The following is a 22677-nucleotide window of genomic DNA, read 5'->3' as shown; positions in this document are numbered from 1 at the left end:
CTTGAAGGTAAAGGGGCCCAAGATAGTTGGTTAGCATTCAAGGACTGCTTCTTCCAAGCTCATGATCAGAGCATCCCAACAGGTAGTACGTTAAGAAAGGGAGCCAGGAGACCTGCGTGGTAAAACAGGGAACTGCTGGGCAAACTCAAGTGGAAGAGGAGAGTCTACAGATGACAGAAGGAGAGGCTGGCCACCTGGGAGGAATGTAAGACTGTTGTCAGAGGATGAAGGGAGGCAACTAGGAAAGCTAAGGCCTCCTCAGAAAAAAATGTTGCTAGAGAGGTCAAGAAACACAGAAAGGGCTTCTTCAAATACACTGCAGACAAAACTAACACTAGAGGCAATGTAGGCCCACTGATGAATGAGGTGGATGTCATGGTGACAGAAGACACACAGTAGGCGGAGTTACTAAATGCCTTCTTTGTCTCTGTCTGTAGTGCTGGAGGCTGTCCAGAGAAGCCTAGATCTACATTGCTCAGAGATAAGCAATTATACCAGTGCCTGGAATGCAACCTTATGAGAACCCTGAAGCTGTGGGGCACTGACCTGGACTGCCACACCCCGCCCCCCAACTGCTCTCTTGCTTACCCTCCTCACAGTGGTGGGGTGAATGATATGATGCAACAACTCAGCTAAGGACGGGGAGGTCACACACCAGGTACAACTCTGCACAAAGTGGTTTCAGTTTGAAGAGGATTCATTTAATTACGCATTAAAAAAGAACTGGGATAGTGAGAACTAAAAGCAAACTAAAACCACTTCCTAAGTTGTGTCTAACTCAGGTGTTTGAAGTAAGGATGGCAGCAGCGCATCTCAAGGATGGTCCCCAAACTGGTACACGTGTTCACTTGTTGTCAAAGCTCCAATGTTATGTATTTTTTGATTATACTGAAGTTATGTCCATAACTCCCCCCATCCCCATGCTGGGGGCTACTGCCAGCCTAGTTCCATATGGGCTGTGACCTCACAGAGTTATCCCCACCCGCCAGACTATGATCTCACGGCTCTGCCCAGGTGAGCCAGCGGCCAGCGCTTTGTCTCTCCCAGTGCGGTCGTGACCAGCTTTGAGCGATGGTTGTCGACAGCTTTCTCCTTGTCCCCAGCCTCCTGCTCCTGGTGGCTGGGCTGTTTCTGCTCACCCCTCTCTGGCGCCGACAGGTAGGGAAATTTGAGGATGGGAGCCACTTGAGGCTAGGTGACTCAGGGCTTTGGGGTGGGGGGTGAGGGCTGCCCCGCAAGTCCTTTCACTGTGCCACGTTCATGTGCCCGTAGGGTTCTGACCGGCGCCGGCAATGGTGGACATGGTGGCTGCAAGTGGTGGCATCAAAGTCAGGTGAGTCCGCTGACGGTCAGCCTGGCACATTCCCAGGCAGGGCCAGCCCCCTGGGAGAAGCCAAGCTTCGTACCAGCCTCTGTCATGGAGCAGCCAGGTCAGGTGGGCCTGGAAGATCCCCATGCCCCCCCACCCTACTGTGGCTCAGGCCCGTTCCCTGTTTTACAGGTGCTGAGAGGCAGGCAGGCAGGCACAGGAGCCCCCTGTGCAGGCCACGTTGCTCCCAGCAGCAAGCGTCACAATGGCAGGGCAGTCCCATCCTGTCACATCCCATCCAGCCAGGAAAGATCTGGCCTTTGGTGCTGCGCAGTCTATGGCCCTCTCTTCACATGGACTCTGCTACTGGTACCTCGAGCTCTGCGGGGAAACCCGGCAGGCTTCCCCGACAGGACCAGCGCCCGCAGGTTCTGGTGGCACGCGGGACCCCCAGGACGCTCAGTCAGCGTCCTAGGCTAGGCGGTGGAGTTAAAGACCTGCCGCCTGAGATCTCCAACTTCACAAAGCCACCAGTGAAAGGGTTGGTCTTCCAGGAGGGCCTCGTTCAAACAGAGGAGAGAAAACGCTGGTGGGACTACCAGACCAAGAGGCTCTTTTGGCATAGGCTCTCCCCAGCACTTCCCAAAGGGCACAAGAAGCCAGGAGCAGCAGCGAGACTGGTAAAACTGAAGCCCGCCAGCCCTTCAACTCTGGCTTCAGTGACAAGAGGAGCACAGAGAAATTGGACCTGCTCGCTATGGAAAGGCTGTACCGGCAGCTCCTGGTGTCCCTAAACCGGCCCAAGACTGACAAGTCTGGCAGCGGAAATGAAGAGGAACCACCTGTAACCTCTTCCTGCTCGCTGCCACCAGTGAAAGGGACGAACGCACGTAAGAACATCCTTCCAACAGAGAGGGGAAATGCTGGTGGAAGAGCCAGCCTTCTATAGCCTCCGCAGCACTTCCCAGAGTCTGGATGGAAGCTGGAGCAGCTGCAGGACCAACACCAGGACCAGCTTCAAGCCTGCAGAAAAGGAGACAGCAGAACTGAAACCTGCCAGCACCTAAACGCTGCTGTCATTGTTATGGATTTACTGTTAACATACCAAGAGAGAATCTCAGCCCTAAGATCATTTGCATCATACCATTTCAGTTTGAGATCTTTCAGATTTTTAAAGAGTTAATTTAATAAAAGTCACACTAATCTTCAGAGAATTGCTATCCCTATTGACTTTTAACAGTAAGATCAAGCTCTCTCTACGAAGAACAGCTGCAGAGTATGTAAGACTGCACTGGGGAAGGGATCTGAAGCAAAAAGGGCTGACAAAACGCTCTTCCGGGGGCTTTCTGAAGCCAGCAAAAATGCTTTGCTAGGGGTTGGCAGCTTGTGGGCGGGCTGCTGAGCTCACATGGGCGCAGCCGGCTCTGCCCCCATGGACCAGGCTACCTGGCCATAAGTACCTCGGGGAGGGCAGCAGCTAGCTGCCACCCACAGAGCACGCAGGGTGAGCAAACCGTGTTGGTGTGTGCGCCTTGCTGGCTGCAGCCTGTCCGGCAGGGCATTGAGCCTCTGCCAATACACAAATGTCTGGCTATGAGACTGGCAGGGCATTGGGTTCTTTGATAGTGGCTGGTTTTGTAAGACACCAGACCTGACAGTAATGCATGGAAAAGGTTTATGTCACAGTGGCAAAAGGGTTTTGGGACAGGAATTAGCAGGGCTCATTCTGAGAACTTTAAGCTTGATTTGAAGGGGGATGGGGTTGTAGCTGGACTTGCACTGGTGGGGCAGCCCTCTAGTATTGATCAAGGCCAGGTGGCCTCTCATCTCCCTAGGGTGAAATGGGCATGGTCAGCTCGCTCCCTGAAATGCCTGTACACCAGTGCATGCAGCGTGGAGAATAAGCAGGAGGAGTTACAAATCCATGCAATCATAGAGGCCTGGTGGGACAGATCACACGACTGGAATGTGGTCATGGATGGCTATGTCCTTCTCAGGAAAGACAGGCCAGCAACGCGAGGTGGTGGAGTTGCTCGTTATGTGAGAGGGCAACTGGACTACACTGAGTACTGCCCAGGAGTGGATGAGGAGGCGGTTGAGAGACTGTGGGTGGGAATTAAGGGGCAGGCTGGCATGGGTGGCACTGTTGTGGTGCCGTCTATTACAGACCACTGGATCAGAACTAAGAAGCCAACGAGGCCTTTTACAGGCAGCTGATATCAGCCTTGCAATTACAGGCCCTGGTTATCGTGGGGGATTTTAACTACCCTGATATTTGCCGGAAGGTCTGCTCAGCCAGCCATCCACAAGCCACCCAAGAGGTTCCTCCAGTGCACTGATGATAACTTCCTGATGCAAATGGTGGATGAGCCAACTAGGAGAAGAGAGCTGCTGCATCTTGTTCTCACTAACAAGGAGGGCCCAATTGAAGTGGTGAAGGTTGAGGGCAGCCTTGGTTGCAGTGACCAGGAGATGATGGAGTTGAGAATCACACGTGGCAGGATCAGAAAACCAAGTAGAATCACAACCCTGGACTTCAGTAGGGCCAACTTGGTCCTTTTCTAGCAATTACTAGTGGAAATCCCATGGGACAGAGTACTTGAAGGTAAAGGGGCCCAAGATAGTTGGTTAGCATTCAAGGACTGCTTCTTCCAAGCTCATGATCAGAGCATCCCAACAGGTAGTACGTTAAGAAAGGGAGCCAGGAGACCTGCGTGGTAAAACAGGGAACTGCTGGGCAAACTCAAGTGGAAGAGGAGAGTCTACAGAAGACGGAAGGAGAGGCTGGCCACTTGGGAGGAATGTAAGACTGTTGTCAGAGGATGAAGGGAGGCAACTAGGAAAGCTAAGGCCTCCTCAGAAAAAAATGTTGCTAGAGAGGTCAAGAAACACAGAAAGGGCTTCTTCAAATACACTGCAGACAAAACTAACACTAGAGGCAATGTAGGCCCACTGATGAATGAGGTGGATGTCATGGTGACAGAAGACACACAGTAGGCGGAGTTACTAAATGCCTTCTTTGTCTCTGTCTGTAGTGCTGGAGGCTGTCCAGAGAAGCCTAGATCTACATTGCTCAGAGATAAGCAATTATACCAGTGCCTGGAATGCAACCTTATGAGAACCCTGAAGCTGTGAGGGCACTGACCTGGACTGCCACACCCCCGCCCCCAACTGCTCTCTTGCTTACCCTCCTCACAGTGGTGGGGTGAATGATATGATGCAACAACTCAGCTAAGGACGGGGAGGTCACACACCAGGTACAACTCTGCACAAAGTGGTTTCAGTTTGAAGAGGATTCATTTAATTACGCATTAAAAAAGAACTGGGATAGTGAGAACTAAAAGCAAACTAAAACCACTTCCTAAGTTGTGTCTAACTCAGGTGTTTGAAGTAAGGATGGCAGCAGCGCATCTCAAGGATGGTCCCCAAACTGGTACACGTGTTCACTTGTTGTCAAAGCTCCAATGTTATGTATTTTTTGATTATACTGAAGTTATGTCCATAACTCCCCCCATCCCCATGCTGGGGGCTACTGCCAGCCTAGTTCCATATGGGCTGTGACCTCACAGAGTTATCCCCACCCGCCAGACTATGATCTCACGGCTCTGCCCAGGTGAGCCAGCGGCCAGCGCTTTGTCTCTCCCAGTGCGGTCGTGACCAGCTTTGAGCGATGGTTGTCGACAGCTTTCTCCTTGTCCCCAGCCTCCTGCTCCTGGTGGCTGGGCTGTTTCTGCTCACCCCTCTCTGGCGCCGACAGGTAGGGAAATTTGAGGATGGGAGCCACTTGAGGCTAGGTGACTCAGGGCTTTGGGGTGGGGGGTGAGGGCTGCCCCGCAAGTCCTTTCACTGTGCCACGTTCATGTGCCCGTAGGGTTCTGACCGGCGCCGGCAATGGTGGACATGGTGGCTGCAAGTGGTGGCATCAAAGTCAGGTGAGTCCGCTGACGGTCAGCCTGGCACATTCCCAGGCAGGGCCAGCCCCCTGGGAGAAGCCAAGCTTCGTACCAGCCTCTGTCATGGAGCAGCCAGGTCAGGTGGGCCTGGAAGATCCCCATGCCCCCCCACCCTACTGTGGCTCAGGCCCGTTCCCTGTTTTACAGGTGCTGAGAGGCAGGCAGGCAGGCACAGGAGCCCCCTGTGCAGGCCACGTTGCTCCCAGCAGCAAGCGTCACGATGGCAGGGCAGTCCCATCCTGTCACATCCCATCCAGCCAGGAAAGATCTGGCCTTTGGTGCTGCGCAGTCTATGCCCCTCTCTTCACATGGACTCTGCTACTGGTACCTCGAGCTCTGCGGGGAAACCCGGCAGGCTTCCCCGACAGGACCAGCGCCCGCAGGTTCTGGTGGCACGCGGGACCCCCAGGACGCTCAGTCAGCGTCCTAGGCTAGGCGGTGGAGTTAAAGACCTGCCGCCTGAGATCTCCAACTTCACAAAGCCACCAGTGAAAGGGTTGGTCTTCCAGGAGGGCCTCGTTCAAACAGAGGAGAGAAAACGCTGGTGGGACTACCAGACCAAGAGGCTCTTTTGGCATAGGCTCTCCCCAGCACTTCCCAAAGGGCACAAGAAGCCAGGAGCAGCAGCGAGACTGGTAAAACTGAAGCCCGCCAGCCCTTCAACTCTGGCTTCAGTGACAAGAGGAGCACAGAGAAATTGGACCTGCTCGCTATGGAAAGGCTGTACCGGCAGCTCCTGGTGTCCCTAAACCGGCCCAAGACTGACAAGTCTGGCAGCGGAAATGAAGAGGAACCACCTGTAACCTCTTCCTGCTCGCTGCCACCAGTGAAAGGGACGAACGCACGTAAGAACATCCTTCCAACAGAGAGGGGAAATGCTGGTGGAAGAGCCAGCCTTCTATAGCCTCCGCAGCACTTCCCAGAGTCTGGATGGAAGCTGGAGCAGCTGCAGGACCAACACCAGGACCAGCTTCAAGCCTGCAGAAAAGGAGACAGCAGAACTGAAACCTGCTAGCACCTAAACGCTGCTGTCATTGTTATGGATTTACTGTTAACATACCAAGAGAGAATCTCAGCCCTAAGATCATTTGCATCATACCATTTCAGTTTGAGATCTTTCAGATTTTTAAAGAGTTAATTTAATAAAAGTCACACTAATCTTCAGAGAATTGCTATCCCTATTGACTTTTAACAGTAAGATCAAGCTCTCTCTACGAAGAACAGCTGCAGAGTATGTAAGACTGCACTGGGGAAGGGATCTGAAGCAAAAAGGGCTGACAAAACGCTCTTCCGGGGGCTTTCTGAAGCCAGCAAAAATGCTTTGCTAGGGGTTGGCAGCTTGTGGGCGGGCTGCTGAGCTCACATGGGCGCAGCCGGCTCTGCCCCCATGGACCAGGCTACCTGGCCATAAGTACCTCGGGGAGGGCAGCAGCTAGCTGCCACCCACAGAGCACGCAGGGTGAGCAAACCGTGTTGGTGTGTGCGCCTTGCTGGCTGCAGCCTGTCCGGCAGGGCATTGAGCCTCTGCCAATACACAAATGTCTGGCTATGAGACTGGCAGGGCATTGGGTTCTTTGATAGTGGCTGGTTTTGTAAGACACCAGACCTGACAGTAATGCATGGAAAAGGTTTATGTCACAGTGGCAAAAGGGTTTTGGGACAGGAATTAGCAGGGCTCATTCTGAGAACTTTAAGCTTGATTTGAAGGGGGATGGGGTTGTAGCTGGACTTGCACTGGTGGGGCAGCCCTCTAGTATTGATCAAGGCCAGGTGGCCTCTCATCTCCCTAGGGTGAAATGGGCATGGTCAGCTCGCTCCCTGAAATGCCTGTACACCAGTGCATGCAGCGTGGAGAATAAGCAGGAGGAGTTACAAATCCATGCAATCATAGAGGCCTGGTGGGACAGATCACACGACTGGAATGTGGTCATGGATGGCTATGTCCTTCTCAGGAAAGACAGGCCAGCAACGCGAGGTGGTGGAGTTGCTCGTTATGTGAGAGGGCAACTGGACTACACTGAGTACTGCCCAGGAGTGGATGAGGAGGCGGTTGAGAGACTGTGGGTGGGAATTAAGGGGCAGGCTGGCATGGGTGGCACTGTTGTGGTGCCGTCTATTACAGACCACTGGATCAGAACTAAGAAGCCAACGAGGCCTTTTACAGGCAGCTGATATCAGCCTTGCAATTACAGGCCCTGGTTATCGTGGGGGATTTTAACTACCCTGATATTTGCCGGAAGGTCTGCTCAGCCAGCCATCCACAAGCCACCCAAGAGGTTCCTCCAGTGCACTGATGATAACTTCCTGATGCAAATGGTGGATGAGCCAACTAGGAGAAGAGAGCTGCTGCATCTTGTTCTCACTAACAAGGAGGGCCCAATTGAAGTGGTGAAGGTTGAGGGCAGCCTTGGTTGCAGTGACCAGGAGATGATGGAGTTGAGAATCACACGTGGCAGGATCAGAAAACCAAGTAGAATCACAACCCTGGACTTCAGTAGGGCCAACTTGGTCCTTTTCTAGCAATTACTAGTGGAAATCCCATGGGACAGAGTACTTGAAGGTAAAGGGGCCCAAGATAGTTGGTTAGCATTCAAGGACTGCTTCTTCCAAGCTCATGATCAGAGCATCCCAACAGGTAGTACGTTAAGAAAGGGAGCCAGGAGACCTGCGTGGTAAAACAGGGAACTGCTGGGCAAACTCAAGTGGAAGAGGAGAGTCTACAGAAGACGGAAGGAGAGGCTGGCCACTTGGGAGGAATGTAAGACTGTTGTCAGAGGATGAAGGGAGGCAACTAGGAAAGCTAAGGCCTCCTCAGAAAAAAATGTTGCTAGAGAGGTCAAGAAACACAGAAAGGGCTTCTTCAAATACACTGCAGACAAAACTAACACTAGAGGCAATGTAGGCCCACTGATGAATGAGGTGGATGTCATGGTGACAGAAGACACACAGTAGGCGGAGTTACTAAATGCCTTCTTTGTCTCTGTCTGTAGTGCTGGAGGCTGTCCAGAGAAGCCTAGATCTACATTGCTCAGAGATAAGCAATTATACCAGTGCCTGGAATGCAACCTTATGAGAACCCTGAAGCTGTGAGGGCACTGACCTGGACTGCCACACCCCCCCCCCAACTGCTCTCTTGCTTACCCTCCTCACAGTGGTGGGGTGAATGATATGATGCAACAACTCAGCTAAGGACGGGGAGGTCACACACCAGGTACAACTCTGCACAAAGTGGTTTCAGTTTGAAGAGGATTCATTTAATTACGCATTAAAAAAGAACTGGGATAGTGAGAACTAAAAGCAAACTAAAACCACTTCCTAAGTTGTGTCTAACTCAGGTGTTTGAAGTAAGGATGGCAGCAGTGCATCTCAAGGATGGTCCCCAAACTGGTACACGTGTTCACTTGTTGTCAAAGCTCCAATGTTATGTATTTTTTGATTATACTAAAATTACGTCCATAACTCCCCCCATCCCCATGCTGGGGGCTACTGCCAGCCTAGTTCCATATGGGCTGTGACCTCACAGAGTTATCCCCACCCGCCAGACTATGATCTCACGGCTCTGCCCAGGTGAGCCAGCGGCCAGCGCTTTGTCTCTCCCAGTGCGGTCGTGACCAGCTTTGAGCGATGGTTGTCGACAGCTTTCTCCTTGTCCCCAGCCTCCTGCTCCTGGTGGCTGGGCTGTTTCTGCTCACCCCTCTCTGGCGCCGACAGGTAGGGAAATTTGAGGATGGGAGCCACTTGAGGCTAGGTGACTCAGGGCTTTGGGGTGGGGGGTGAGGGCTGCCCCGCAAGTCCTTTCACTGTGCCACGTTCATGTGCCCGTAGGGTTCTGACCGGCGCCGGCAATGGTGGACATGGTGGCTGCAAGTGGTGGCATCAAAGTCAGGTGAGTCCGCTGACGGTCAGCCTGGCACATTCCCAGGCAGGGCCAGCCCCCTGGGAGAAGCCAAGCTTCGTACCAGCCTCTGTCATGGAGCAGCCAGGTCAGGTGGGCCTGGAAGATCCCCATGCCCCCCCACCCTACTGTGGCTCAGGCCCGTTCCCTGTTTTACAGGTGCTGAGAGGCAGGCAGGCAGGCACAGGAGCCCCCTGTGCAGGCCACGTTGCTCCCAGCAGCAAGCGTCACAATGGCAGGGCAGTCCCATCCTGTCACATCCCATCCAGCCAGGAAAGATCTGGCCTTTGGTGCTGCGCAGTCTATGGCCCTCTCTTCACATGGACTCTGCTACTGGTACCTCGAGCTCTGCGGGGAAACCCGGCAGGCTTCCCCGACAGGACCAGCGCCCGCAGGTTCTGGTGGCACGCGGGACCCCCAGGACGCTCAGTCAGCGTCCTAGGCTAGGCGGTGGAGTTAAAGACCTGCCGCCTGAGATCTCCAACTTCACAAAGCCACCAGTGAAAGGGTTGGTCTTCCAGGAGGGCCTCGTTCAAACAGAGGAGAGAAAACGCTGGTGGGACTACCAGACCAAGAGGCTCTTTTGGCATAGGCTCTCCCCAGCACTTCCCAAAGGGCACAAGAAGCCAGGACCAGCAGCGAGACTGGTAAAACTGAAGCCCGCCAGCCCTTCAACTCTGGCTTCAGTGACAAGAGGAGCACAGAGAAATTGGACCTGCTCGCTATGGAAAGGCTGTACCGGCAGCTCCTGGTGTCCCTAAACCGGCCCAAGACTGACAAGTCTGGCAGCGGAAATGAAGAGGAACCACCTGTAACCTCTTCCTGCTCGCTGCCACCAGTGAAAGGGACGAACGCACGTAAGAACATCCTTCCAACAGAGAGGGGAAATGCTGGTGGAAGAGCCAGCCTTCTATAGCCTCCGCAGCACTTCCCAGAGTCTGGATGGAAGCTGGAGCAGCTGCAGGACCAACACCAGGACCAGCTTCAAGCCTGCAGAAAAGGAGACAGCAGAACTGAAACCTGCCAGCACCTAAACGCTGCTGTCATTGTTATGGATTTACTGTTAACATACCAAGAGAGAATCTCAGCCCTAAGATCATTTGCATCATACCATTTCAGTTTGAGATCTTTCAGATTTTTAAAGAGTTAATTTAATAAAAGTCACACTAATCTTCAGAGAATTGCTATCCCTATTGACTTTTAACAGTAAGATCAAGCTCTCTCTACGAAGAACAGCTGCAGAGTATGTAAGACTGCACTGGGGAAGGGATCTGAAGCAAAAAGGGCTGACAAAACGCTCTTCCGGGGGCTTTCTGAAGCCAGCAAAAATGCTTTGCTAGGGGTTGGCAGCTTGTGGGCGGGCTGCTGAGCTCACATGGGCGCAGCCGGCTCTGCCCCCATGGACCAGGCTACCTGGCCATAAGTACCTCGGGGAGGGCAGCAGCTAGCTGCCACCCACAGAGCACGCAGGGTGAGCAAACCGTGTTGGTGTGTGCGCCTTGCTGGCTGCAGCCTGTCCGGCAGGGCATTGAGCCTCTGCCAATACACAAATGTCTGGCTATGAGACTGGCAGGGCATTGGGTTCTTTGATAGTGGCTGGTTTTGTAAGACACCAGACCTGACAGTAATGCATGGAAAAGGTTTATGTCACAGTGGCAAAAGGGTTTTGGGACAGGAATTAGCAGGGCTCATTCTGAGAACTTTAAGCTTGATTTGAAGGGGGATGGGGTTGTAGCTGGACTTGCACTGGTGGGGCAGCCCTCTAGTATTGATCAAGGCCAGGTGGCCTCTCATCTCCCTAGGGTGAAATGGGCATGGTCAGCTCGCTCCCTGAAATGCCTGTACACCAGTGCATGCAGCGTGGAGAATAAGCAGGAGGAGTTACAAATCCATGCAATCATAGAGGCCTGGTGGGACAGATCACACGACTGGAATGTGGTCATGGATGGCTATGTCCTTCTCAGGAAAGACAGGCCAGCAACGCGAGGTGGTGGAGTTGCTCGTTATGTGAGAGGGCAACTGGACTACACTGAGTACTGCCCAGGAGTGGATGAGGAGGCGGTTGAGAGACTGTGGGTGGGAATTAAGGGGCAGGCTGGCATGGGTGGCACTGTTGTGGTGCCGTCTATTACAGACCACTGGATCAGAACTAAGAAGCCAACGAGGCCTTTTACAGGCAGCTGATATCAGCCTTGCAATTACAGGCCCTGGTTATCGTGGGGGATTTTAACTACCCTGATATTTGCCGGAAGGTCTGCTCAGCCAGCCATCCACAAGCCACCCAAGAGGTTCCTCCAGTGCACTGATGATAACTTCCTGATGCAAATGGTGGATGAGCCAACTAGGAGAAGAGAGCTGCTGCATCTTGTTCTCACTAACAAGGAGGGCCCAATTGAAGTGGTGAAGGTTGAGGGCAGCCTTGGTTGCAGTGACCAGGAGATGATGGAGTTGAGAATCACACGTGGCAGGATCAGAAAACCAAGTAGAATCACAACCCTGGACTTCAGTAGGGCCAACTTGGTCCTTTTCTAGCAATTACTAGTGGAAATCCCATGGGACAGAGTACTTGAAGGTAAAGGGGCCCAAGATAGTTGGTTAGCATTCAAGGACTGCTTCTTCCAAGCTCATGATCAGAGCATCCCAACAGGTAGTACGTTAAGAAAGGGAGCCAGGAGACCTGCGTGGTAAAACAGGGAACTGCTGGGCAAACTCAAGTGGAAGAGGAGAGTCTACAGAAGACGGAAGGAGAGGCTGGCCACTTGGGAGGAATGTAAGACTGTTGTCAGAGGATGAAGGGAGGCAACTAGGAAAGCTAAGGCCTCCTCAGAAAAAAATGTTGCTAGAGAGGTCAAGAAACACAGAAAGGGCTTCTTCAAATACACTGCAGACAAAACTAACACTAGAGGCAATGTAGGCCCACTGATGAATGAGGTGGATGTCATGGTGACAGAAGACACACAGTAGGCGGAGTTACTAAATGCCTTCTTTGTCTCTGTCTGTAGTGCTGGAGGCTGTCCAGAGAAGCCTAGATCTACATTGCTCAGAGATAAGCAATTATACCAGTGCCTGGAATGCAACCTTATGAGAACCCTGAAGCTGTGAGGGCACTGACCTGGACTGCCACACCCCCGCCCCCCAACTGCTCTCTTGCTTACCCTCCTCACAGTGGTGGGGTGAATGATATGATGCAACAACTCAGCTAAGGACGGGGAGGTCACACACCAGGTACAACTCTGCACAAAGTGGTTTCAGTTTGAAGAGGATTCATTTAATTACGCATTAAAAAAGAACTGGGATAGTGAGAACTAAAAGCAAACTAAAACCACTTCCTAAGTTGTGTCTAACTCAGGTGTTTGAAGTAAGGATGGCAGCAGCGCATCTCAAGGATGGTCCCCAAACTGGTACACGTGTTCACTTGTTGTCAAAGCTCCAATGTTATGTATTTTTTGATTATACTGAAGTTATGTCCATAACTCCCCCCATCCCCATGCTGGGGGCTACTGCCAGCCTAGTTCCATATGGGCTGTGACCTCACAGAGTTATCCCCACCCGCCAGACTATGATCTCACGGCTCTGCCCAGGTGAGCCAGCGGCCAGCGCTTTGTCTCTCCCAGTGCGGTCGTGACCAGCTTTGAGCGATGGTTGTCGACAGCTTTCTCCTTGTCCCCAGCCTCCTGCTCCTGGTGGCTGGGCTGTTTCTGCTCACCCCTCTCTGGCGCCGACAGGTAGGGAAATTTGAGGATGGGAGCCACTTGAGGCTAGGTGACTCAGGGCTTTGGGGTGGGGGGTGAGGGCTGCCCCGCAAGTCCTTTCACTGTGCCACGTTCATGTGCCCGTAGGGTTCTGACCGGCGCCGGCAATGGTGGACATGGTGGCTGCAAGTGGTGGCATCAAAGTCAGGTGAGTCCGCTGACGGTCAGCCTGGCACATTCCCAGGCAGGGCCAGCCCCCTGGGAGAAGCCAAGCTTCGTACCAGCCTCTGTCATGGAGCAGCCAGGTCAGGTGGGCCTGGAAGATCCCCATGCCCCCCCACCCTACTGTGGCTCAGGCCCGTTCCCTGTTTTACAGGTGCTGAGAGGCAGGCAGGCAGGCACAGGAGCCCCCTGTGCAGGCCACGTTGCTCCCAGCAGCAAGCGTCACAATGGCAGGGCAGTCCCATCCTGTCACATCCCATCCAGCCAGGAAAGATCTGGCCTTTGGTGCTGCGCAGTCTATGCCCCTCTCTTCACATGGACTCTGCTACTGGTACCTCGAGCTCTGCGGGGAAACCCGGCAGGCTTCCCCGACAGGACCAGCGCCCGCAGGTTCTGGTGGCACGCGGGACCCCCAGGACGCTCAGTCAGCGTCCTAGGCTAGGCGGTGGAGTTAAAGACCTGCCGCCTGAGATCTCCAACTTCACAAAGCCACCAGTGAAAGGGTTGGTCTTCCAGGAGGGCCTCGTTCAAACAGAGGAGAGAAAACGCTGGTGGGACTACCAGACCAAGAGGCTCTTTTGGCATAGGCTCTCCCCAGCACTTCCCAAAGGGCACAAGAAGCCAGGAGCAGCAGCGAGACCATCCCGAGGACCGGCTCTGAGTCTGGAGAAAAAAGCAGATGGTAAAACTGAAGCCCGCCAGCCCTTCAACTCTGGCTTCAGTGACAAGAGGAGCACAGAGAAATTGGACCTGCTCGCTATGGAAAGGCTGTACCGGCAGCTCCTGGTGTCCCTAAACCGGCCCAAGACTGACAAGTCTGGCAGCGGAAATGAAGAGGAACCACCTGTAACCTCTTCCTGCTCGCTGCCACCAGTGAAAGGGACGAACGCACGTAAGAACATCCTTCCAACAGAGAGGGGAAATGCTGGTGGAAGAGCCAGCCTTCTATAGCCTCCGCAGCACTTCCCAGAGTCTGGATGGAAGCTGGAGCAGCTGCAGGACCAACACCAGGACCAGCTTCAAGCCTGCAGAAAAGGAGACAGCAGAACTGAAACCTGCTAGCACCTAAACGCTGCTGTCATTGTTATGGATTTACTGTTAACATACCAAGAGAGAATCTCAGCCCTAAGATCATTTGCATCATACCATTTCAGTTTGAGATCTTTCAGATTTTTAAAGAGTTAATTTAATAAAAGTCACACTAATCTTCAGAGAATTGCTATCCCTATTGACTTTTAACAGTAAGATCAAGCTCTCTCTACGAAGAACAGCTGCAGAGTATGTAAGACTGCACTGGGGAAGGGATCTGAAGCAAAAAGGGCTGACAAAACGCTCTTCCGGGGGCTTTCTGAAGCCAGCAAAAATGCTTTGCTAGGGGTTGGCAGCTTGTGGGCGGGCTGCTGAGCTCACATGGGCGCAGCCGGCTCTGCCCCCATGGACCAGGCTACCTGGCCATAAGTACCTCGGGGAGGGCAGCAGCTAGCTGCCACCCACAGAGCACGCAGGGTGAGCAAATGGTGTTGGTGTGTGCGCCTTGCTGGCTGCAGCCTGTCCTGCAGGGCATTGAGCCTCTGCCAATACACAAATGTCTGGCTATGAGACTGGCAGGGCATTGGGTTCTTTGATAGTGGCTGGTTTTGTAAGACACCAGACCTGACAGTAATGCATGGAAAAGGTTTATGTCACAGTGGCAAAAGGGTTTTGGGACAGGAATTAGCAGGGCTCATTCTGAGAACTTTAAGCTTGATTTGAAGGGGGATGGGGTTGTAGCTGGACTTGCACTGGTGGGGCAGCCTCTAGTATTGATCAAGGCCAGGTGGCCTCTCATCTCCCTAGGGTGAAATGGGCATGGTCAGCTCGCTCCCTGAAATGCCTGTACACCAGTGCATGCAGCGTGGAGAATAAGCAGGAGGAGTTACAAATCCATGCAATCATAGAGGCCTGGTGGGACAGATCACACGACTGGAATGTGGTCATGGATGGCTATGTCCTTCTCAGGAAAGACAGGCCAGCAACGCGAGGTGGTGGAGTTGCTCGTTATGTGAGAGGGCAACTGGACTACACTGAGTACTGCCCAGGAGTGGATGAGGAGGCGGTTGAGAGACTGTGGGTGGGAATTAAGGGGCAGGCTGGCATGGGTGGCACTGTTGTGGTGCCGTCTATTACAGACCACTGGATCAGAACTAAGAAGCCAACGAGGCCTTTTACAGGCAGCTGATATCAGCCTTGCAATTACAGGCCCTGGTTATCGTGGGGGATTTTAACTACCCTGATATTTGCCGGAAGGTCTGCTCAGCCAGCCATCCACAAGCCACCCAAGAGGTTCCTCCAGTGCACTGATGATAACTTCCTGATGCAAATGGTGGATGAGCCAACTAGGAGAAGAGAGCTGCTGCATCTTGTTCTCACTAACAAGGAGGGCCCAATTGAAGTGGTGAAGGTTGAGGGCAGCCTTGGTTGCAGTGACCAGGAGATGATGGAGTTGAGAATCACACGTGGCAGGATCAGAAAACCAAGTAGAATCACAACCCTGGACTTCAGTAGGGCCAACTTGGTCCTTTTCTAGCAATTACTAGTGGAAATCCCATGGGACAGAGTACTTGAAGGTAAAGGGGCCCAAGATAGTTGGTTAGCATTCAAGGACTGCTTCTTCCAAGCTCATGATCAGAGCATCCCAACAGGTAGTACGTTAAGAAAGGGAGCCAGGAGACCTGCGTGGTAAAACAGGGAACTGCTGGGCAAACTCAAGTGGAAGAGGAGAGTCTACAGAAGACGGAAGGAGAGGCTGGCCACTTGGGAGGAATGTAAGACTGTTGTCAGAGGATGAAGGGAGGCAACTAGGAAAGCTAAGGCCTCCTCAGAAAAAAATGTTGCTAGAGAGGTCAAGAAACACAGAAAGGGCTTCTTCAAATACACTGCAGACAAAACTAACACTAGAGGCAATGTAGGCCCACTGATGAATGAGGTGGATGTCATGGTGACAGAAGACACACAGTAGGCGGAGTTACTAAATGCCTTCTTTGTCTCTGTCTGTAGTGCTGGAGGCTGTCCAGAGAAGCCTAGATCTACATTGCTCAGAGATAAGCAATTATACCAGTGCCTGGAATGCAACCTTATGAGAACCCTGAAGCTGTGAGGGCACTGACCTGGACTGCCACACCCCCGCCCCCCAACTGCTCTCTTGCTTACCCTCCTCACAGTGGTGGGGTGAATGATATGATGCAACAACTCAGCTAAGGACGGGGAGGTCACACACCAGGTACAACTCTGCACAAAGTGGTTTCAGTTTGAAGAGGATTCATTTAATTACGCATTAAAAAAGAACTGGGATAGTGAGAACTAAAAGCAAACTAAAACCACTTCCTAAGTTGTGTCTAACTCAGGTGTTTGAAGTAAGGATGGCAGCAGCGCATCTCAAGGATGGTCCCCAAACTGGTACACGTGTTCACTTGTTGTCAAAGCTCCAATGTTATGTATTTTTTGATTATACTGAAGTTATGTCCATAACTCCCCCCATCCCCATGCTGGGGGCTACTGCCAGCCTAGTTCCATATGGGCTGTGACCTCACAGAGTTATCCCCACCCGCCAGACTATGATCTCACGGCTCTGCCCAGGTGAGCCAGCGGCCAGCACTTTGTCTCTCCCAGTGCGGTCGTGACCAGCTTTGAGCGATGGTTGTCGACAGCTTTCTCCTTGTCCCCAGCCTCCTGCTCCTGGTGGCTGGGCTGTTTCTGCTCACCCCTCTCTGGCGCCGACAGGTAGGGAAATTTGAGGATGGGAGCCACTTGAGGCTAGGTGACTCAGGGCTTTGGGGTGGGGGGTGAGGGCTGCCCCGCAAGTCCTTTCACTGTGCCACGTTCATGTGCCCGTAGGGTTCTGACCGGCGCCGGCAATGGTGGACATGGTGGCTGCAAGTGGTGGCATCAAAGTCAGGTGAGTCCGCTGACGGTCAGCCTGGCACATTCCCAGGCAGGGCCAGCCCCCTGGGAGAAGCCAAGCTTCGTACCAGCCTCTGTCATGGAGCAGCCAGGTCAGGTGGGCCTGGAAGATCCCCATGCCCCCCCACCCTACTGTGGCTCAGGCCCGTTCCCTGTTTTACAGGTGCTGAGAGGCAGGCAGGCAGGCACAGGAGCCCCCTGTGCAGGCCACGTTGCTCCCAGCAGCAAGCGTCACGATGGCAGGGCAGTCCCATCCTGTCACATCCCATCCAGCCAGGAAAGATCTGGCCTTTGGTGCTGCGCAGTCTATGCCCTCTCTTCACATGGACTCTGCTACTGGTACCTCGAGCTCTGCGGGGAAACCCGGCAGGCTTCCCCGACAGGACCAGCGCCCGCAGGTTCTGGTGGCACGCGGGACCCCCAGGACGCTCAGTCAGCGTCCTAGGCTAGGCGGTGGAGTTAAAGACCTGCCGCCTGAGATCTCCAACTTCACAAAGCCACCAGTGAAAGGGTTGGTCTTCCAGGAGGGCCTCGTTCAAACAGAGGAGAGAAAACGCTGGTGGGACTACCAGACCAAGAGGCTCTTTTGGCATAGGCTCTCCCCAGCACTTCCCAAAGGGCACAAGAAGCCAGGAGCAGCAGCGAGACTGGTAAAACTGAAGCCCGCCAGCCCTTCAACTCTGGCTTCAGTGACAAGAGGAGCACAGAGAAATTGGACCTGCTCGCTATGGAAAGGCTGTACCGGCAGCTCCTGGTGTCCCTAAACCGGCCCAAGACTGACAAGTCTGGCAGCGGAAATGAAGAGGAACCACCTGTAACCTCTTCCTGCTCGCTGCCACCAGTGAAAGGGACGAACGCACGTAAGAACATCCTTCCAACAGAGAGGGGAAATGCTGGTGGAAGAGCCAGCCTTCTATAGCCTCCGCAGCACTTCCCAGAGTCTGGATGGAAGCTGGAGCAGCTGCAGGACCAACACCAGGACCAGCTTCAAGCCTGCAGAAAAGGAGACAGCAGAACTGAAACCTGCTAGCACCTAAACGCTGCTGTCATTGTTATGGATTTACTGTTAACATACCAAGAGAGAATCTCAGCCCTAAGATCATTTGCATCATACCATTTCAGTTTGAGATCTTTCAGATTTTTAAAGAGTTAATTTAATAAAAGTCACACTAATCTTCAGAGAATTGCTATCCCTATTGACTTTTAACAGTAAGATCAAGCTCTCTCTACGAAGAACAGCTGCAGAGTATGTAAGACTGCACTGGGGAAGGGATCTGAAGCAAAAAGGGCTGACAAAACGCTCTTCCGGGGGCTTTCTGAAGCCAGCAAAAATGCTTTGCTAGGGGTTGGCAGCTTGTGGGCGGGCTGCTGAGCTCACATGGGCGCAGCCGGCTCTGCCCCCATGGACCAGGCTACCTGGCCATAAGTACCTCGGGGAGGGCAGCAGCTAGCTGCCACCCACAGAGCACGCAGGGTGAGCAAACCGTGTTGGTGTGTGCGCCTTGCTGGCTGCAGCCTGTCCGGCAGGGCATTGAGCCTCTGCCAATACACAAATGTCTGGCTATGAGACTGGCAGGGCATTGGGTTCTTTGATAGTGGCTGGTTTTGTAAGACACCAGACCTGACAGTAATGCATGGAAAAGGTTTATGTCACAGTGGCAAAAGGGTTTTGGGACAGGAATTAGCAGGGCTCATTCTGAGAACTTTAAGCTTGATTTGAAGGGGGATGGGGTTGTAGCTGGACTTGCACTGGTGGGGCAGCCCTCTAGTATTGATCAAGGCCAGGTGGCCTCTCATCTCCCTAGGGTGAAATGGGCATGGTCAGCTCGCTCCCTGAAATGCCTGTACACCAGTGCATGCAGCGTGGAGAATAAGCAGGAGGAGTTACAAATCCATGCAATCATAGAGGCCTGGTGGGACAGATCACACGACTGGAATGTGGTCATGGATGGCTATGTCCTTCTCAGGAAAGACAGGCCAGCAACGCGAGGTGGTGGAGTTGCTCGTTATGTGAGAGGGCAACTGGACTACACTGAGTACTGCCCAGGAGTGGATGAGGAGGCGGTTGAGAGACTGTGGGTGGGAATTAAGGGGCAGGCTGGCATGGGTGGCACTGTTGTGGTGCCGTCTATTACAGACCACTGGATCAGAACTAAGAAGCCAACGAGGCCTTTTACAGGCAGCTGATATCAGCCTTGCAATTACAGGCCCTGGTTATCGTGGGGGATTTTAACTACCCTGATATTTGCCGGAAGGTCTGCTCAGCCAGCCATCCACAAGCCACCCAAGAGGTTCCTCCAGTGCACTGATGATAACTTCCTGATGCAAATGGTGGATGAGCCAACTAGGAGAAGAGAGCTGCTGCATCTTGTTCTCACTAACAAGGAGGGCCCAATTGAAGTGGTGAAGGTTGAGGGCAGCCTTGGTTGCAGTGACCAGGAGATGATGGAGTTGAGAATCACACGTGGCAGGATCAGAAAACCAAGTAGAATCACAACCCTGGACTTCAGTAGGGCCAACTTGGTCCTTTTCTAGCAATTACTAGTGGAAATCCCATGGGACAGAGTACTTGAAGGTAAAGGGGCCCAAGATAGTTGGTTAGCATTCAAGGACTGCTTCTTCCAAGCTCATGATCAGAGCATCCCAACAGGTAGTACGTTAAGAAAGGGAGCCAGGAGACCTGCGTGGTAAAACAGGGAACTGCTGGGCAAACTCAAGTGGAAGAGGAGAGTCTACAGAAGACGGAAGGAGAGGCTGGCCACTTGGGAGGAATGTAAGACTGTTGTCAGAGGATGAAGGGAGGCAACTAGGAAAGCTAAGGCCTCCTCAGAAAAAAATGTTGCTAGAGAGGTCAAGAAACACAGAAAGGGCTTCTTCAAATACACTGCAGACAAAACTAACACTAGAGGCAATGTAGGCCCACTGATGAATGAGGTGGATGTCATGGTGACAGAAGACACACAGTAGGCGGAGTTACTAAATGCCTTCTTTGTCTCTGTCTGTAGTGCTGGAGGCTGTCCAGAGAAGCCTAGATCTACATTGCTCAGAGATAAGCAATTATACCAGTGCCTGGAATGCAACCTTATGAGAACCCTGAAGCTGTGAGGGCACTGACCTGGACTGCCACACCCCCGCCCCCCAACTGCTCTCTTGCTTACCCTCCTCACAGTGGTGGGGTGAATGATATGATGCAACAACTCAGCTAAGGACGGGGAGGTCACACACCAGGTACAACTCTGCACAAAGTGGTTTCAGTTTGAAGAGGATTCATTTAATTACGCATTAAAAAAGAACTGGGATAGTGAGAACTAAAAGCAAACTAAAACCACTTCCTAAGTTGTGTCTAACTCAGGTGTTTGAAGTAAGGATGGCAGCAGCGCATCTCAAGGATGGTCCCCAAACTGGTACACGTGTTCACTTGTTGTCAAAGCTCCAATGTTATGTATTTTTTGATTATACTGAAGTTATGTCCATAACTCCCCCCATCCCCATGCTGGGGGCTACTGCCAGCCTAGTTCCATATGGGCTGTGACCTCACAGAGTTATCCCCACCCGCCAGACTATGATCTCACGGCTCTGCCCAGGTGAGCCAGCGGCCAGCGCTTTGTCTCTCCCAGTGCGGTCGTGACCAGCTTTGAGCGATGGTTGTCGACAGCTTTCTCCTTGTCCCCAGCCTCCTGCTCCTGGTGGCTGGGCTGTTTCTGCTCACCCCTCTCTGGCGCCGACAGGTAGGGAAATTTGAGGATGGGAGCCACTTGAGGCTAGGTGACTCAGGGCTTTGGGGTGGGGGGTGAGGGCTGCCCCGCAAGTCCTTTCACTGTGCCACGTTCATGTGCCCGTAGGGTTCTGACCGGCGCCGGCAATGGTGGACATGGTGGCTGCAAGTGGTGGCATCAAAGTCAGGTGAGTCCGCTGACGGTCAGCCTGGCACATTCCCAGGCAGGGCCAGCCCCCTGGGAGAAGCCAAGCTTCGTACCAGCCTCTGTCATGGAGCAGCCAGGTCAGGTGGGCCTGGAAGATCCCCATGCCCCCCCACCCTACTGTGGCTCAGGCCCGTTCCCTGTTTTACAGGTGCTGAGAGGCAGGCAGGCAGGCACAGGAGCCCCCTGTGCAGGCCACGTTGCTCCCAGCAGCAAGCGTCACGATGGCAGGGCAGTCCCATCCTGTCACATCCCATCCAGCCAGGAAAGATCTGGCCTTTGGTGCTGCGCAGTCTATGCCCCTCTCTTCACATGGACTCTGCTACTGGTACCTCGAGCTCTGCGGGGAAACCCGGCAGGCTTCCCCGACAGGACCAGCGCCCGCAGGTTCTGGTGGCACGCGGGACCCCCAGGACGCTCAGTCAGCGTCCTAGGCTAGGCGGTGGAGTTAAAGACCTGCCGCCTGAGATCTCCAACTTCACAAAGCCACCAGTGAAAGGGTTGGTCTTCCAGGAGGGCCTCGTTCAAACAGAGGAGAGAAAACGCTGGTGGGACTACCAGACCAAGAGGCTCTTTTGGCATAGGCTCTCCCCAGCACTTCCCAAAGGGCACAAGAAGCCAGGAGCAGCAGCGAGACTGGTAAAACTGAAGCCCGCCAGCCCTTCAACTCTGGCTTCAGTGACAAGAGGAGCACAGAGAAATTGGACCTGCTCGCTATGGAAAGGCTGTACCGGCAGCTCCTGGTGTCCCTAAACCGGCCCAAGACTGACAAGTCTGGCAGCGGAAATGAAGAGGAACCACCTGTAACCTCTTCCTGCTCGCTGCCACCAGTGAAAGGGACGAACGCACGTAAGAACATCCTTCCAACAGAGAGGGGAAATGCTGGTGGAAGAGCCAGCCTTCTATAGCCTCCGCAGCACTTCCCAGAGTCTGGATGGAAGCTGGAGCAGCTGCAGGACCAACACCAGGACCAGCTTCAAGCCTGCAGAAAAGGAGACAGCAGAACTGAAACCTGCTAGCACCTAAACGCTGCTGTCATTGTTATGGATTTACTGTTAACATACCAAGAGAGAATCTCAGCCCTAAGATCATTTGCATCATACCATTTCAGTTTGAGATCTTTCAGATTTTTAAAGAGTTAATTTAATAAAAGTCACACTAATCTTCAGAGAATTGCTATCCCTATTGACTTTTAACAGTAAGATCAAGCTCTCTCTACGAAGAACAGCTGCAGAGTATGTAAGACTGCACTGGGGAAGGGATCTGAAGCAAAAAGGGCTGACAAAACGCTCTTCCGGGGGCTTTCTGAAGCCAGCAAAAATGCTTTGCTAGGGGTTGGCAGCTTGTGGGCGGGCTGCTGAGCTCACATGGGCGCAGCCGGCTCTGCCCCCATGGACCAGGCTACCTGGCCATAAGTACCTCGGGGAGGGCAGCAGCTAGCTGCCACCCACAGAGCACGCAGGGTGAGCAAACCGTGTTGGTGTGTGCGCCTTGCTGGCTGCAGCCTGTCCGGCAGGGCATTGAGCCTCTGCCAATACACAAATGTCTGGCTATGAGACTGGCAGGGCATTGGGTTCTTTGATAGTGGCTGGTTTTGTAAGACACCAGACCTGACAGTAATGCATGGAAAAGGTTTATGTCACAGTGGCAAAAGGGTTTTGGGACAGGAATTAGCAGGGCTCATTCTGAGAACTTTAAGCTTGATTTGAAGGGGGATGGGGTTGTAGCTGGACTTGCACTGGTGGGG

General features: G+C 53.1%; 5 protein-coding genes across 5 annotated transcripts; all 5 read left to right on the top strand.

Annotated features, from left to right (window-relative positions):
- Positions 1-1071: 1071 nt before the first annotated feature.
- LOC146545021 (uncharacterized) lies at positions 1072-2521 on the top strand. The gene is made up of 4 exons (XM_085218506.1): positions 1072-1158; positions 1273-1333; positions 1502-1984; positions 2307-2521. The coding sequence occupies exons 1-4, from the start codon at positions 1072-1074 to the stop codon at positions 2357-2359; spliced, it is 684 nt and encodes a 227-aa protein (XP_085074632.1). The 3' UTR covers positions 2360-2521.
- A 2458-nt stretch (positions 2522-4979) lies between these two features.
- On the top strand, positions 4980-6267 carry LOC146545020 (uncharacterized). The gene is made up of 4 exons (XM_085218505.1): positions 4980-5066; positions 5181-5241; positions 5410-5892; positions 6215-6267. Exons 1-4 carry the CDS (start codon positions 4980-4982, stop codon positions 6265-6267), a joined length of 684 nt encoding a protein of 227 aa, XP_085074631.1.
- Positions 6268-8886: 2619 nt separating this feature from the next.
- LOC146545019 (uncharacterized) lies at positions 8887-10336 on the top strand. Its single transcript, XM_085218504.1, has 4 exons — positions 8887-8973; positions 9088-9148; positions 9317-9782; positions 10093-10336. The coding sequence occupies exons 1-4, from the start codon at positions 8887-8889 to the stop codon at positions 10172-10174; spliced, it is 696 nt and encodes a 231-aa protein (XP_085074630.1). The 3' UTR covers positions 10175-10336.
- A 2459-nt stretch (positions 10337-12795) lies between these two features.
- On the top strand, positions 12796-14096 carry LOC146545018 (uncharacterized). Its single transcript, XM_085218503.1, has 3 exons — positions 12796-12882; positions 12997-13057; positions 13226-14096. The coding sequence occupies exons 1-3, from the start codon at positions 12796-12798 to the stop codon at positions 14020-14022; spliced, it is 945 nt and encodes a 314-aa protein (XP_085074629.1). The 3' UTR covers positions 14023-14096.
- Positions 14097-20651: 6555 nt separating this feature from the next.
- Positions 20652-21939, top strand: LOC109366192 (uncharacterized). Its single transcript, XM_085218501.1, has 4 exons — positions 20652-20738; positions 20853-20913; positions 21082-21564; positions 21887-21939. The coding sequence occupies exons 1-4, from the start codon at positions 20652-20654 to the stop codon at positions 21937-21939; spliced, it is 684 nt and encodes a 227-aa protein (XP_085074627.1).
- The last annotated feature ends 738 nt before the right edge of the window (positions 21940-22677 follow it).

This window comes from Meleagris gallopavo, chromosome 2 (genome assembly GCF_905368555.1).
Source record: "Meleagris gallopavo chromosome 2, MGAL_WU_HG_1.1, whole genome shotgun sequence".
NCBI classification, from domain to species: Eukaryota; Metazoa; Chordata; class Aves; order Galliformes; family Phasianidae; genus Meleagris; species Meleagris gallopavo.
This window is presented reverse-complemented; position numbering and strand designations above follow the sequence as displayed.

Bases quoted from the DNA above. Each gene is read 5' to 3' on its own strand.
- LOC146545020 (XM_085218505.1), top strand. From the start codon at position 4,980: ATGGTTGTCGACAGCTTTCTCCTTGTCCCCAGCCTCCTGCTCCTGGTG. The intron at 5,067-5,180 runs GTAGGGAAATTT...ATGTGCCCGTAG, and splicing joins CCCCTCTCTGGCGCCGACAG to GGTTCTGACCGGCGCCGGCA. The intron at 5,893-6,214 runs GACTGGTAAAAC...GAGCAGCTGCAG, and splicing joins GAAGCCAGGAGCAGCAGCGA to GACCAACACCAGGACCAGCT.
- LOC146545019 (XM_085218504.1), top strand. From the start codon at position 8,887: ATGGTTGTCGACAGCTTTCTCCTTGTCCCCAGCCTCCTGCTCCTGGTG. The intron at 9,149-9,316 runs GTGAGTCCGCTG...CCTGTTTTACAG, and splicing joins AGTGGTGGCATCAAAGTCAG to GTGCTGAGAGGCAGGCAGGC. The intron at 9,783-10,092 runs GCCAGGACCAGC...AGCACTTCCCAG, and splicing joins CTTCCCAAAGGGCACAAGAA to AGTCTGGATGGAAGCTGGAG.
- LOC146545021 (XM_085218506.1), top strand. From the start codon at position 1,072: ATGGTTGTCGACAGCTTTCTCCTTGTCCCCAGCCTCCTGCTCCTGGTG. The intron at 1,159-1,272 runs GTAGGGAAATTT...ATGTGCCCGTAG, and splicing joins CCCCTCTCTGGCGCCGACAG to GGTTCTGACCGGCGCCGGCA. The intron at 1,985-2,306 runs GACTGGTAAAAC...GAGCAGCTGCAG, and splicing joins GAAGCCAGGAGCAGCAGCGA to GACCAACACCAGGACCAGCT.
- LOC146545018 (XM_085218503.1), top strand. From the start codon at position 12,796: ATGGTTGTCGACAGCTTTCTCCTTGTCCCCAGCCTCCTGCTCCTGGTG. The intron at 12,883-12,996 runs GTAGGGAAATTT...ATGTGCCCGTAG, and splicing joins CCCCTCTCTGGCGCCGACAG to GGTTCTGACCGGCGCCGGCA. The intron at 13,058-13,225 runs GTGAGTCCGCTG...CCTGTTTTACAG, and splicing joins AGTGGTGGCATCAAAGTCAG to GTGCTGAGAGGCAGGCAGGC.
- LOC109366192 (XM_085218501.1), top strand. From the start codon at position 20,652: ATGGTTGTCGACAGCTTTCTCCTTGTCCCCAGCCTCCTGCTCCTGGTG. The intron at 20,739-20,852 runs GTAGGGAAATTT...ATGTGCCCGTAG, and splicing joins CCCCTCTCTGGCGCCGACAG to GGTTCTGACCGGCGCCGGCA. The intron at 20,914-21,081 runs GTGAGTCCGCTG...CCTGTTTTACAG, and splicing joins AGTGGTGGCATCAAAGTCAG to GTGCTGAGAGGCAGGCAGGC.